Source organism: Hylobates moloch, unplaced genomic scaffold (assembly GCF_009828535.3).
Source record: "Hylobates moloch isolate HMO894 unplaced genomic scaffold, HMol_V3 SCAFFOLD_18, whole genome shotgun sequence".
Classification (NCBI taxonomy): domain Eukaryota; kingdom Metazoa; phylum Chordata; class Mammalia; order Primates; family Hylobatidae; genus Hylobates; species Hylobates moloch.
In genome coordinates, this window is record NW_026652293.1 from 2,139,228 (window position 1) to 2,154,253 (window position 15,026).

The 15,026-nt window shown below is 36.9% G+C and overlaps 1 protein-coding gene across 2 annotated transcripts in view; it reads left to right on the top strand.

Moving 5' to 3' along the window:
- The window catches only part of INTS7 (integrator complex subunit 7), a 101,977-nt gene that overhangs the window by 17,554 nt on the left and 69,397 nt on the right, over positions 1–15,026 (top strand). For both annotated transcript variants that reach the window (XM_032136488.2, XM_032136489.2), the window contains 4 exons: positions 2,338–2,475; positions 6,890–6,936; positions 11,153–11,352; positions 11,842–11,964. In XM_032136488.2, the coding sequence (XP_031992379.1) occupies positions 2,338–2,475; positions 6,890–6,936; positions 11,153–11,352; positions 11,842–11,964 (508 nt within the window). The remainder of the gene's footprint in view (positions 1–2,337; positions 2,476–6,889; positions 6,937–11,152; positions 11,353–11,841; positions 11,965–15,026) is intronic.

Genomic DNA, 15,026 nt, shown 5'->3' on the forward strand with positions numbered 1-15,026 from the left:
ATAAAGAGTAAAGTGAGTTGTGAGTCTATATATACTGACATAGAAAGATAATAAGTTTTAAAAAGTAGTCAAATAGTATCCATTTTATTAACTCATTTTGTCAGTTAATATTAATATATATGTTTATATAGGCTCAGAAAAAAATCTAGAGGAATATATACTGTTAACAGTGATTATTTTTGTTAGAGTCTTTGGGTTATAGATTACAAGAGGCTTAGCCGGGCACGGTGGCTCAAGCCTGTAATTCCAGCACTTTGGGAGGCCGAGGCGGGCGGATCACGAGGTCAGGAGATCGAGACCATCCTGGCTAACACGGTGAAACCCCGTCTCTACTAAAAATACAAAAAATTAGCCGGGCGTGTTGGCGGGCGCCTGTAGTCCCAGCTACTTGGGAGGCTGAGGCAGGAGAATGGCGTGAACCCGGGAGGCGGAGCTTGCAGTGAGCTGAGATCACTGCACTCCAGCCTGGGGGACGGAGCAAGACTCTGTATTACAAAGGCTTTTCCATTTGACTTTTTTTGGTAATGTTTGAATTGGTTTTCACAAAATCAAAAGATAATAGAGAAGAATAGAATTTAACTGGTAGAATGAATTTCATTAATAATTTAGAGCTAGCCTGAATATTTTGATAAGAATGTAGATTAATATTTGAATGTTAATCATTTTGCATGCTTGCCCTTCTCTAAGTCATGGCAATTGACTCTTGCCTCAATTCCTTTTTTAAGCACTGTGGTTATCAGTAAAGCCAGCGATCTCTAGAAAGCTTCCAAAAAGAAGGATCACTTTAAAGGAAAAAAAAAATTAGATTGAAATCAGATTTTTCTACAGTAACACTTGATGCAATAAGTATTAAAGGAAAATTGAGCTAAGAATTTTATATCTAATCCAGTTTTCATTTATTTATTTATTTATTTATTTATTTATTTTGAGACGGAGTCTCGCTGTCGCCCAGGCTGGAGTGCAGTGGCGCCATCTCGGCTCACTGCAAGCTCCGCCTCCCGGGTTCACGCCATTCTCCTGCCTCAACCTCCCGAGTAGCTGGGACTACAGGTGCCTGCCACCGCACCCAGCTAATTTTTTGTATTTTTAGTAGAGACGGGGTTTCACCGTGGTCTCAATCTCCTGACCTCGTGATCCACCTGCCTTGGCCTCCCAAAGTGCTGGGATTACAGGCGTGAGCCACTGCGCCCGGCCCAGTTTTCATTTAAAAAAGTAGTAAAATAAAAAGATTCTCAGGCACACAAGGCCTTAGGAGATTTGCCATATAGGACCTGTTTTGCAAACATTCTAGAAGGAGGTACTCAAGTAGGAAGAGAAAAATTAAGCCGGAAGCAGTGGGAATAAGTCATTAAATGTGTCAGTATTAGCCTAATCTAATCTTTTCTGGTATAATAGATTAATAGTCATTTGTTATTTCTTTTGAAAGATGTATAATTCCAAAACCTTCAAATTAAATATAAATTACATATTTAGTTCATTTTAGTTTCTTGCTACTAACAGTATTACTTATTTTTAACAGTGCTAGGAACAGTACTACTTAATTGAGTGTAATTACAGGGAATAATTAGGTGATTACATGTCACATTGGAAGGTTATTTAGGATGTTGACTTTGAAGAAGGTTGTCATTGTAGGAACATTGTAGGTTTTGTTTACTGCAGTGTTTTGCAAATTTCTGAAATTTATGCCTTTCTGCTGAAAGGATTTTTCAAACTACTTTCTGTAGTTTATATCACAAACAATAGATGTTTTTCCTTTCTAAATGTATAATTTTATTATAAAGTAGACTGTGTTTTCCAAGCTTTACCTTCTGCACCATTGTTGATTCTGGTATGAGCCCCAGGGGCGTCCTCAACCACTGCTTTCGTTATCTTGAGGACATTTGAAAATCGTCATACCAGTATTTACTGATGTGGGAAAAAAAGATTGGGAGCTCTTAGTTTTTTTTACTTTGTGTATCTGCTTAACAGCAAAAAAAAGTATTCTTAATGCTTTGCTAAAATGGACTTCTTTATGCAACATTGGAAAATTGATATTTTGATGCTTTAATAATTCAGAAGTTTCCTTCCTGGGCTGTTTGGTACCTGGGATGCACTTCAAGGTGATTGTTAAAAATTTTGCTTTTTAGATAAGCCATTTTAATTTTTCTGACATATTGAAATATGTAAAAGCATTTAAAATTTGAGTCATGGATTTCTAAAGTTATGCTTTATTAACTGGAGTTACATGGAATTACCTATGAACTTTAGTTTTGATAATCTGACTTTGCCTTGCCTCTTCTTTTTCTGACCTTGACTTTATTGCATGCCCGATCTTCTTGGGTTTCTCTGTTTCTGTAGGATGTTGGGAAGTCTGGCATCCATAATTCCTGAGAGGAAGAATGCTCATCATAGTATTCGTCAGAGTTTAGATTCACATGATAATGTAGAAGTTGAAGCTGCTGTTTTTGCTGCTGCAAACTTCTCTGCACAGTCAAAGTAAGCTTACAAAAGTACATCCCTTTTAGTAATCTGGCTTCCCAAGAAAAGTTTTTGAAGGAAAAACTGATCAACTTATATAAACACTAAGAGATACAGGAAAGTGTAAATGACAAGGTATGTTTTCCAAGAAGGTTTACCTTATGTTGGGGAAAGAAGACTTAAATTCATAAAATAGAAAATGTAAGTACAAATGTTGGCATTAATTGTGTAAATGAAATGAGTTTCCAGAAGGACAGGATCAGCATAGATTAGTTGGAGAAAGCTTCATTGGGTAGCAGAAGCTTTGTTCATTGAGTAGCTTCTCCCAGATATATACATCTGTAATACTAAATTGCTTACTTACTGTCTTCTAATGTTAATTTGTTCTGCATTAGAGCTGTCCACAGTTTGGCAAAGACAATAACTTGAATTAAAACCAATTTTAACCTATTCAGAATGTCATGTCCTACACTGTTGTTTTACAGAACAGTATTTTGTTTTGGGCGGGAGGATTAAATGTTGACCATGGTTTTATTACTATGTTTGATTGGCTTCTCTTCTGTAAAAGAAAATACAATATCTCCCTGACTGACAGGAAAAGTAGCATTGCCTTCTGGGGTGCGTTTTGGTAATATGTATGAAAAGCCTTAAACAGGTACATCCCTTTGACCCAGGAAATCACTTCTAGAGTTTATCCTAAGATAACAGCAATATGTACTGATAATTATTTGTATGGATGCTAGTTGTAGTGTTGCTTGTAACAACAAAAGAAATGAGAAGCAACCTGAATTTCTGCCACTGAGCTTAGATAAATTATGATCATACAATAGAATACGGTAACAACTTAAAACAAATGTTTTTAGAAACATTTGGAAGCAGGTTACATAATAGGTTATGTAATATAACAGGTTTGTTTAAAAAAAAAACCCCTAATAGCTTATGTAATATAACAGATTTGTTTAAAAAAAAAAAGCCCTAATATTTGTATTTATGCAATAGAAAAAAAAGACTAGAAGGATATGTATCAAAATCTTGTCTCTGAGTGGTAAGGTGGTATGTAATTTTTATTTTCTTTCTATAAATTTCTCTATATCTTGGCATGAACAAGTTCCAATTTTATAACCAGGTGAATAATAAATTTTTTTTAACATTAAAAAAATAGTACCTGCATACCCTCCTCTTCCGCATTATTTTTTTTTTTTGAGATGGAATTTTGCTGTTGTCATCCAGGCTGGAGTAGTGGCGCAATCTCGGCTCACAGCAACCTCCGCCTCCCAGGTTCAAGTGATTCTTCTGCCTCAGCCTCCCAAGTAGCTGGGATTACAGGTGCCTGCCACCATGCCCAGCTAATTTTTGTATTTTTAGTAGAGATGGGGTTTCGGCACGTTGGCCAGGCTGGTCTTGAACTCCTGACCTCAGGTGATCCACCTGCCTTGGCCTCCCAAACTGCTGGAATTACAGGCGTGAGCCACTGTGCCCGGCCCCTTCAGCTATTCTTATCAAACCTTCAGAGTTCCAGGAATTCTTAGTAGATAATAGAAAGCATATAATTTTTAATTTCACAGATCAAAATTAATAAATAGATGTAGCAGTAATTGATGATCAGAAATACCTGAATAAGTACAGTTCCTATTTGTGCCTTTGAAAATAAGCATTTTTTTTCCTCATTGAGAGAGTCGTTGGTATTGAGAGGACTTTTAAAAATTTCAGTCACATGTCTCTTAACTATGAGGTTACATTCTGAGAAATGCATTGTTAGGCAATTTCATCGTTGTGCAAACATCGTAGAGAACTTACACAAATCTAGATGGTATAACCTACTATACACCTAGGTTATATGGTATAACCTACTATACACCTAGGTTATATGGTATAACCTGTTGCTCCTAGGCTGTAAACCTGTATAGCATGTTTCTGTACTGAATACTGTAGGCAGTTGGAACACAGTGGTAAGTATATGTATATCTAAACATAGAAAAAGCTCAGTAAAAATATGGCATAAAAGATAAAAATGGTATTCCTATATAGGGCACTTACCATGAATGGAGCTTGCGGGACTGGAATTTGCTCTGGGTGGTCAGTGAGTGAGTGGTAAATGAATGTGGAAGCCTAGGACGTTACCGTATACTACTGTAGACTTCCTAAGGACGTTACTGTATACTACTGTAGACTTCCTAAGGACGTTACCGTATACTACTGTAGACTTCCTAAGGACGTTACTGTATACTACTGTAGACTTCCTAAGGACGTTACTGTATACTACTGTAGACTTCCTAAACACTGTACACTTAGGCTTCACTAAATTTATTTTTGAAATTTTTCTTCCTTCAATAATAAATCAACCTTACCTTACTATAACTTTTTAACTTTGTCAAGTCTTAATTTCTTTTAACTTTTTGACTCTTTTGTAATAACACTTAGCTTAAAATACAAACATACAGCTGTACAAACATACTTTCTTTATATCCTTATTCTATAAGCTTTTTTTTGTTAAAATTAAGACATAGCTGGGCACAGTGTCTCACGCCTGTAATTCCAGCTACTTGGGAGGCTGAGGCCGGGATATCACTTGAGCTCAGGAGTTCAAGACTAGTCTAGGCAACATAGTGAGACCCCTCAAAGAAAAGACACAGAGACACATACATTAACCTAGACCTGCACAGGGTCAGACATCAAGACATCTCTGGCTAATATGAATTTTTCAGCTCTGTTATAATCTCTTGAGGCCGCTGTCAATATGTGGTTTGTTGTTGACCAAAACGTTGTTATGCTGCACATGACTATGTTTATTGATTAAGAGTTGTGCCTAGGGAATAATTATCATCTGATTACCACTGCCAAGGTGTCAGTGCTTCATAGTCTGTCAGATTAAATATATACTTCCAGTGCTTCCAAAAATAGTTTTCTAAATTTAGTTTCTAAATTTGGATGATAAATTTGTAATTTAGTGATTAAATTTTATATATGAGAATCACTTTTAGTTCAGTTTTTCTCTTGTGTTCTTATTAGAAGCTAATTTTATTTCACTCTGCGTAATTACTGGTTTTGGAAAATGATTAAGACCAAGTAAGAGAAACAGCAAGATTCTTCACTTGTGGAAATGATGATTAAACATCTAAATTAGCAGTTTATGTAGAAACAGTTTTTAATATACCATGCTTCAATATGATATACTTGTAATTTATTATATTTAAAAAATACCAAATGAATCTCTGTCACCTAGGCTGGAGTGCAGTGGTGCAATCATGGCTCACTGCAGCCTCGAACTCCTGGACTCAAGTGATCCTCTCACCTCAGCAATCCCAAATTGCTAGGATTACAGGTGTGAGCTACTGTGGCCAGCTGACAAGATTTATATTTTTGAAATCAGTGTTCATATCTTCTCCCAGAAGTAATGACCTGGCCTGAGATCACATATCTCGGTCAGTACTGATGGATTTTTTTTCTAGTATCTGTATTGATCAGTTTTGGATATTAAATCAGAGTAACAAGCCAAATAAGACCTTTAGAATTTATTTAATCCTGTTCTTCCCCCTCCCCCCCCCCCCCCCCCCCCCCCCGTCTCCTACCATAACCACATTTGTTTTATTCTAAACCAGATACTTTTAAATTGCTAGTCCCTGGGTGGCAAAGCAGGAGTTACAAACTCAGATGCTTTCAGGGGTCAGGTGAACACTGTTAGTGAGAGCGGTGTCCCCTAGTGGCAACTGTGGTGAACTGAAGCACGTCTGCTCCATCCAAAGTGCCCCATGGCACCAGCCTATTGTTAACAGTGCAGGAATGGATGCCCAGTGCTCAGGTTTTTGGCAAAGGAGAGGGGATAATCTGAAAAACCAGATTATTCTATTTGGGCTCACTATATTTAAATGTCGACATTAAGAGTTTTTTAAATGTTATTTTAAAAAGAGTTTTAAAAATATTATTACACAGAAAACCCGCAGTCTCCTAGTTTGCAGTTTCTTGGCCCTAAAGGTCTGTAACAGATTTGTAAATTTTAAGTTGTTATAAGAAGTCTTTATATGGTTATTAAAGAAATACTTACTGAATATCCACCATGTTCAGACACTTTTCTAAGTTCCAGAAATATAGGAGTGAAAAAGGTCAGGCCCTGTTGTTATATAAACACAAAATAATTTCAGATGCTTGTTAGTGTTATGAAAAAATAACACTGTATTGCGATAATGGCCTAAGTGAGCTGCTTTAGAGCAGTGTTAGCATAACCCATTTGGTTGCTGGAGTTTTTGTTTTAGTTGTGTTTCTTACCACCTCCCCTAACCCAAGCACCTGACCTTGGAATGTTAGTTGCAGTTTGGATTATTGTATTTCTTCTATGCTAATTGTGTTTTATTTCTTTTAAGTCCTTAGAAAATATAAGCAAATGTAATTTTTTGGTTTTAAAGTTTTTTCTGTTCTCTGTTCTCTTTTTCCAAAGGGATTTTGCTGTAGGAATCTGTAACAAAATCAGTGAAATGATTCAAGGTATGTATTCTTCGTTTAGTATTATGAAGTGACTTAATGAGATTTATAATAGTTGCTAACACTAATTAAGTACTTATTATTTGCTAGTCACCACACATTCAAATAATATTTATTAAGTATCTTCTATGTGCCCAAACTGTTCTAAATGCTGAGGATACAGGAATGAGCAAAACAAAGTCCTTACCCTCATCTAACCTACACTCTAGTCAGTGGTGGGGTGTGTGGGGATAGACAAATGTGCATATGACATTTCTGGTGCTACAGTGAAAAAGTGAGAGAAGAAGGATAGAGAGTCTCAAAAGTAAATCGTTGGTGGGGTGAAAGCAGGGACTTACCTATTTTATATATATTGATCAGAGAAGGGACTTTTTTGTATATATTGATCAGAGACAGTTTCTGATGAGGTGATACTTGAGTGAGACATGAAGGAGAGAAAGGAGTGAGCCATGCAGATACAGTCTTGCATTGCTTAACAATGGGGATCCTGTGTGAGAAATGGGTCCTTAGGCAGTTTTGTTGTTTGAACTTCATGGAGTGTACTTACATAAACCTAAATGGTATAGCCTACTATACACTTAGGCTGTATGGTATAGCCTATTGCTCCTAGGCCCTAAGCCTATGCAGCGTGTGACTGTGCTGAATACCCATAGGCAATTGTAACAAAATGATTTGTATATCTGAAGTAGAAAAGGTAATATATTGCTCTGTGGTGTTACAATGACTACAGGGTCTATGAAGTTACTAGGAATTTTTCAGCTCCATTATAATCTTATGGGACCACCGTCTGTCATGTGGTCCTTCATTCACCAAAGCATACTTATGGGGGGCATGATTAGTTTAGGGAAGACTGCTCTGTGTGAGAGAGGCTAATGTTATTAGGAGCTCTGGAACTCTCTGCTAATGTCCCTCCATTGTCTTCCAGTTGCATTTAGAATCAAATCCAGATTCCTTACCATGGACTACAAAGCCCTGGTTTTCCAATCTCTTATACCATGAGTCATGTGTATTAACCCTATTTATCCTTATAACAGTCATTATGGGAGCCCAAGAGCTCCCATAGGGTTAATACATGTGTCATACCCCTATTTATCCTAACAGTCATAAAAGGGAGCTCTTGGGCTACAGCATTGCATGACTCTAGAGAACTTCACTTTGTTTATATTCTTATAAAGAACATTTCTTTGAATTGTGCAACATGGCGGCCTTGGATAGGTAATACTGTTATGTTCGTTTTACAGGAAAGGAAATGGAGCCACACTAAAGCTGAATGATTGGTTCACAGTAAAAAAGCTGATAACTTACAGTTTGGCTTTGAGGCCCGTGCTTTTAACCACTATGCTATTGTGCCTTTCTAAGGCATGAATTGCTTAGTGTAGTTATATTTTGCATGCATTTAAATTGTCCTTCAAATTAAAATTAAAGAGAACTTGCTCACTTGCATAAATAATAAAAATCACTTAAAGACCAAGGTACAGTGAATGAGCTTTGTCGTGTTCCCCTTTATTCCTTTGTCTTTTTTCTTCCACCATTAGCAAAAGGGCTTTCCTGCAGAAAGGTATCCTTAAGACATTAGAAGGAAGCATCACTTATTCGTTGAGCAGGATTTTATCAATTGCCTGCTGTATCAGACAAGATCTCAGCAGGAAACAGGTGGCACGTTTGAATTAAGATAACTCAGGGAAGGTGTAATAAAGTGAACCATTCACAAAGGCATGGTCAGGGTGTACTATAGGGGATAATGTAGTTCTTGAGCCCATAATAGCTTTTACCATACATCTAAGGGTACAGGTTAAACAGAGGTTACTAGAAAATTGGTATCATGTCAGGAGGGCCACTTTGAGAAACTAACCTCCAGGAGCACGATGTGACCCTGCAGTGAGAGAACCAGGGAATAAATACTCTGACCTCAGTCTTCTCTGCAACTCCTGCTGGGCTCTGCATTGGTTAAACCCAAACAAAGGGCAGATAGCAAAGGAGTTGATGAAAGCTATTCAGGTGAGCCTTCTAGGATGCTGGAGTATTCTGTGTATCTGATGGTAGTTACATGGGAATATACATATGTAGAAATTCATTAATCTGTACACTTAAGATTCATTACCTTATTTTATCTTAAAAAATCTAAAAGAACAGGAATTAGCAAGAGAGAGAGGCAGAGGAAAACATAGGAGTGTGGGTGGAGGAAAAGTGGAGGAAAACTGGAACCCAAAGTATGGAAATGAAAGAGAAGTTTTAGGAACAGAGAATCCAGAGATTTGGTTTTAAGCTGCTTGTGTTTCTGCCAAGTAAAATCTCCGAGCCTCTCTAAATCTTTAGTAAAGATCCCTTTGAGTACTGGGTTGAGAATAAACTTGCAGTGGAGGAAAGATGGGGATATAAGAGTGGAGTCTGCCATGGGGAAAGGCCTAAGTAGGGAGAATACTTAGGAGACTTGCAATATAGTCAAGAGATGGTAGTGGAAATGGATCGGCATGGTAACAACAGAGGTAGAAAGAGTCAGTTTGGGTTTTATTTTGAAGATAGAACCAGTAAGATTTGCTAATACATTTGGAAATGGGATGTGAGAGAATCCTTCTTTTCACTAATTAAGAAAGACTCCAGGGTCTAAGGAGCTATAATGATGTCACTTACTGAGACAGGAATATTTTTGGAGGGGCAGTTTCAAGGTAAAGATCAGTTCTCTTTGGGCCTTATTAATACAAAATGCTTCTGAGACCTCCTAGTGCAGATGACCAGAAAGTAATGAGATACATGCATCTGACGTCCGGGGCAGGAGGACGGGTGGGTGGCAGCCTTTCACATTTAGCCGATAATGGAAACCATGGGATTATATCAGCTCACTCAGGGAAAGCACACAGAATGAGAAGAGAATTTATTACCAGCCTATGGGAATATCAGAAAGCATAGACAGACGAGGAGACTACAAAGGAGATTAAGAAGGAACAGCCAGAGAAAGAGGTCAGAAAACAGTAAGAGTGGAAGAGCCAACGCCATTAGGAGAGAGTCTCAAAGATAGAATGGTCAGCAGTGTCAAGTGCATTCAGAACCTTGAGGAACAAAGTAACAACAACATGAGCATGATGTGACCCTGCAGAGAGGAAAGCAGGGAATACTCTGATCTCATTCTTTTCCCTCTGGCAAACCCAAGTAGAGGCCAGCTAGCAAGGGAGTTTGTTGATGTAGGCAACTGTTGGACATTGAAGTGCTGTCTTATGTTCATACCCACAATTATTTCACCATGGAAAACCCAGCAATATGCAGAGTATAATTAGCTTGTGGCATGTATGTGGTACATTATGACTGAGAAATTTGTGTTCACCATGACCACAAAGCCATGCCATAGAAGAAAAGATTTGTTGGTTTCGCTCCACTGTTGACAGGAAAACGTGGATTAGGGTTAGTCTTCATGGATCCAGTTGTGTATGCAATAAAGAAAGGCATTTACAGGCCGGGCGCGGTGGCTCACGCTTGTAATCCCAGCACTTTGGGAGGCCGAGGCGGGCGGATCATGAGGTCAGGGATCGAGACCACGGTGAAACCCCGTCTGTACTAAAAAAAAATACAAAAAATTAGCCGGGTGTGGTGGCGGGCACCTGTAGTCCCAGCTACTCGGAGAGGCTGAGGCAAGAGAATGGCATGAACCCGGGAGGCGGAGCTTGCAGTGAGCCGAGATTGCGCCACTGCACTCCAGCCTGGGCGACAGAGCGAGACTGTCTCAAAAAAAAAAAAAAAAAAAGGCATTTACTACACAAAGTTCAGAGGACTTCAAAACTCTTCTACACACAGTTTATTCACATCCTGATTCTGATTTAGTTGTTGAAAGAAATAATTAAAATTATAAGTATAATCAGACTGTAGCCATCAAGTATGTGTGTTTGTGTATATATATATGTATGTATATGTGTATGTATAATTTTTTTACTATGATAATGAGAGGAAATAGGCAGCAAATACGACTTTGCTTTCTACTGTGCTTTTTAAAGGCAGTTTTTATTATTAGCATGTAGTTTTATAATCATTGAAAAGTTAATGTCAAGATACTTTGGAAAAAATACTGAATTTATCAATTGGTTCTAGTATAATCTTTAATGTTATAAATATAATATTAGTATACTGTGTTTTTCAAGTGCAGTTTTGCTAATTGAGTCACAGCTTTTATATCTGGAATATTATTAAGGATGATGATCCCAGTTACCTTGAGAATTCTTTTTGTGTCTAGGTTTAGCGACACCAGTAGACTTGAAGCTAAAATTGATACCCATTCTACAGCACATGCACCATGATGCAATCTTGGCTTCCAGTGCTCGTCAGCTTTTACAACAGCTGGTCACATCCTATCCGTCCACCAAAATGGTGATTGTGTCTTTGCACACTTTCACTCTGCTTGCAGCTTCATCTTTGGTTGATACGCCTAAGCAGGTAATTTCAATTTTCTTTAAACTGCTAATTCTTTGGTAAACTTACATATTAAATATATGATTAGAAATAAGAAAGTGGCGCACGAGTCTTGAGGACATTAAGGTTCTTTTCGCTAATAAAGGTCAGATTAATTTGCTTTTGCTTGCTTTTTTATTCTCTGTTCACAGTACTGATTGTTGGGAGCCCTTGAAGAAAATGAGATATTATGGGGTACATGGCTGGGTGTGAAGTTGGCCGTATAAAAAAAAAAAAAAAGAAAGGATTGAGTATCTGTTAAATGCCAGGGCCTGTGCTAAAACTTTAAAGTTAAATGGTAGTATTTTACAAACATGGAGAAAGAGACCCAAATGCGGGCACGTAGCTAATGAGTGACAGGGCTCTGATGTGAAGTGAGTCCTGTCCCTTGATAAGTTTCACTAAACTACACTGCATTTCTAATGATCATTTCAGTTATAGTATTGTTTATGGAGTGACTTATTTCCTTTATAGATTCAGCTTCTGTTGCAGTATTTGAAGAATGATCCCAGGAAGGCAGTAAAGAGACTTGCTATTCAAGATCTGAAATTACTTGCTAATAAAACACCACATACTTGGAGTAGGGAGAATATTCAGGTATGTAGAACTTGTAACATTTTATATAGACAAAATAATATAACATTATAATATAGTAAAATGTTTTGCATTTTTATATTTGTCATCTAAGTGGTTGAATATGAAAAACTTCTAAAAGCATTGTTGGTGTTTGTGGCAGTTATTTTATAAGTGGCACAATAAATACTAAAACTTCTATACTTCAACGTTTGTTTTAGTCAGTGAAACTTGCCACTCAGTTGCTTGTTCATTTTCCCATAGCGGCACTAAGGCTAATTGAGAAGCCCAATTACGTAGGTTTGGTTTTTTTATTCTTGTATTTTTCAGTCAATTTGGGGAGAAAAATTTAGGGGCTGACTGTTATCTGTAATGGAGATAGGGCTGGATGGGCAACTTGGGAAGTATAGTTCTCTCTTCCTGGAGAGCCAAAGACATTCTTAAGTCTTCTTTTGTAAACAGAAGAGCAGATCTCACTCTTTAGACTTTTAATGTGACATCTTTGACACCATCTGTTACCATCTGTTAGGTTAAATTAATATTTTATGTTTATTTTTTTTCTCAAAATAGAACCCTGTTTGTTTACCCATTCCATTTTGCAAATAATGCTATTTAAAATGGAACGGAAGTTTTTATCTTTTAGCATCATCATGACTCCAATGGATTAAAAATCTTTGAATTTCAGATTATTAAAACTAAACTGCCATGTTTGTTTTTCTGTTTGTTTGCAGTTTTCTAAACATCTTTTAATTTACTATATTATGATTTGATAGTCACAGATATCCCAAGATAAGGGCAGTTGTTAAATCTGCATTTAAAAGATAAGCAATTAGGGTTCAGAGAGACTTAATATGCTTAAGAGAGCATCTTAAGAGAAGTAAATTAAGAATTTAATTAAGAAAGCTTCTGTCCTCTGATCCCTAGTCTTACTGCTTTTTCTACTAAATAATGCTATCTTTCCAAGAAGAGAATGTGCCCAGCCACTTGTCATTTTAGAGAATTTATACAAAGAACCAAACCCCTCGTTATTTAGAAAGATCAGTGAGAAGCACAGTATTATTCCTTCTTGTTTTTTTCTTATTGTGAGATAGATCATACATGCAGAAAGGTATGTAAAATATATAAATAGTTTAAGTACCTTTAAGTGAGAAAAGTATGTAAAATGTATAAATAGTTTAAATACTTTTACACGAAAACCCATGCAACTACCATCCAGCTAGAAATAGAACATTACAGGATCACAGAAGCCTGCCTCCTTCCCTTGCGTGGTCCTTCCTGATTGAAACTTTACACCTTCCAAAAGCAAACCACTATTTTGACTTTTGTGATAATAATTTCTTTGCTCTTCTTTTACCTTCTTCACATGTCTTCCTAAAGAATACTGTTTAGCTTTGTTTTTGTTTCTTTTGCTCAGCATTACACTGGTGAGACTCATCCATGTTTTTCCCCTTTAATTGTAATGTAGTATCCCATTGTATGAATGTATCACAGTTTATTTGCTCTCCATGGGTTATTTCCAGCATGGGTCTATTGCAAACAGTGCAGAACATTCTTCTGTTTGTCTCCCAGTGCACACATGCAAATTTCTTTAGAGTATATACCTAGGAATGAAATTTCTGACTTATAGAAAATGCGTGTCTTCAGTTGTAACAGATGGTGTCAAACTATTTTCCAAAGTCAATGAACCAGTTTACATTCCTGCTGTGTATGAGGGCGTCCATTGATCACATCCTTACCACACGTAGAATGATCAGACCTACATTTTTTACCAGTTTAGAAGTTGTACTTTTTATGTGTAACTCCTTGATTATTAAAGTAATTGAACACCTTTTTAATATGTTTATTGACCATTTGGATTTTCTCTTATGACATGGCTATTCAGGTCTCTTGCCTGTTTTTCTGTTGATTCGTAGTTATTTTTTATATATTTGGAATACTCATACTTTGTTGGTCCTTGACAATTCTGTATGAATTTCAGAATCAGCTTGCCAAATTTAACAGTTTGATTGGGATTACATTGAATATAAAGATTAGTTTGTAAGAAATTGGTAACTTTATAATATTGTCTTCCAGTGCATGAACATGTTGTATCTTTCCACTTATTTTAGGTCCCTTTAATGTGTCTCTTGCCCTAGTCTATTTCATCTGATATTAATATCACTACTTTAGTTTTCTGTTACATATGTTGACATGATAGATTGTTTACCATCTTTTTAGTTTCAATCTTTATATATCTTTATGTTTCATATGTTTCTTATAAACAGCATTTAATTGGAGGTTTTTTTTTTTTTCGAGACAGAATTTTGCTCTGTCACCCAGGCTGGAGTGCAGTGGTGCAGTCTTGGCTCACTGCAACCTCTGCCTCCAGGGTTCAAGCCATCCTCCCACCTCAACTTCCCAAGCAGCTGGGACTACAGGTGTGTGCCACCACACCCGGCTAATTTTTGTATTTTTAGTAGAGAATCATCATCATGTTGCCCAGGCTGGTCCTGAACAAGCAATCCACCTGCCTCAGCCTCCCAAAGTGCTGAGATTACAGGTGTAAGCCACCATGCCCGGCCTAATTGGATTATTTTTAATCCAGCCTGGCAGTCTTTGTCATTTTCAGATGGAGCATTTGATTCATCTGATTTACTGTGATTTATCACACACTTGAGTTTAAATCTACCATTTTATTTTGTGTTTTCTCTCTGTCTCCCCTGTTCCTTTTCACTCTTTGGAGGAGAGGGGGTTTCTTTCTGTATTGATTATTTTTGATATCTTACCATTCCATTTGACTTGACTAGTCTGGAAGTATACAGTCTTGTTAAATATTCTTTTAGTTGTTATCCTAGAAATGAAAATATAACTCATAGTCATTTTTATCAGTCTAAAGTTAATTCTGCTAAAAGTCCTTTGAACACATTTGAATGCCATTTTCATCACTCTACACTTTTATGTATTATTGTCTTGTATAATTAAAATACAAGTTAAATAAAATACAATTAAACTATTTTTTCTTATACAGTTTTGTTATTGTTTAGGAAATTCATTGTTCATTTGCACCTTCCACTGTCTTTGCTCTTCTTGCATCTCAGCTATTTCCT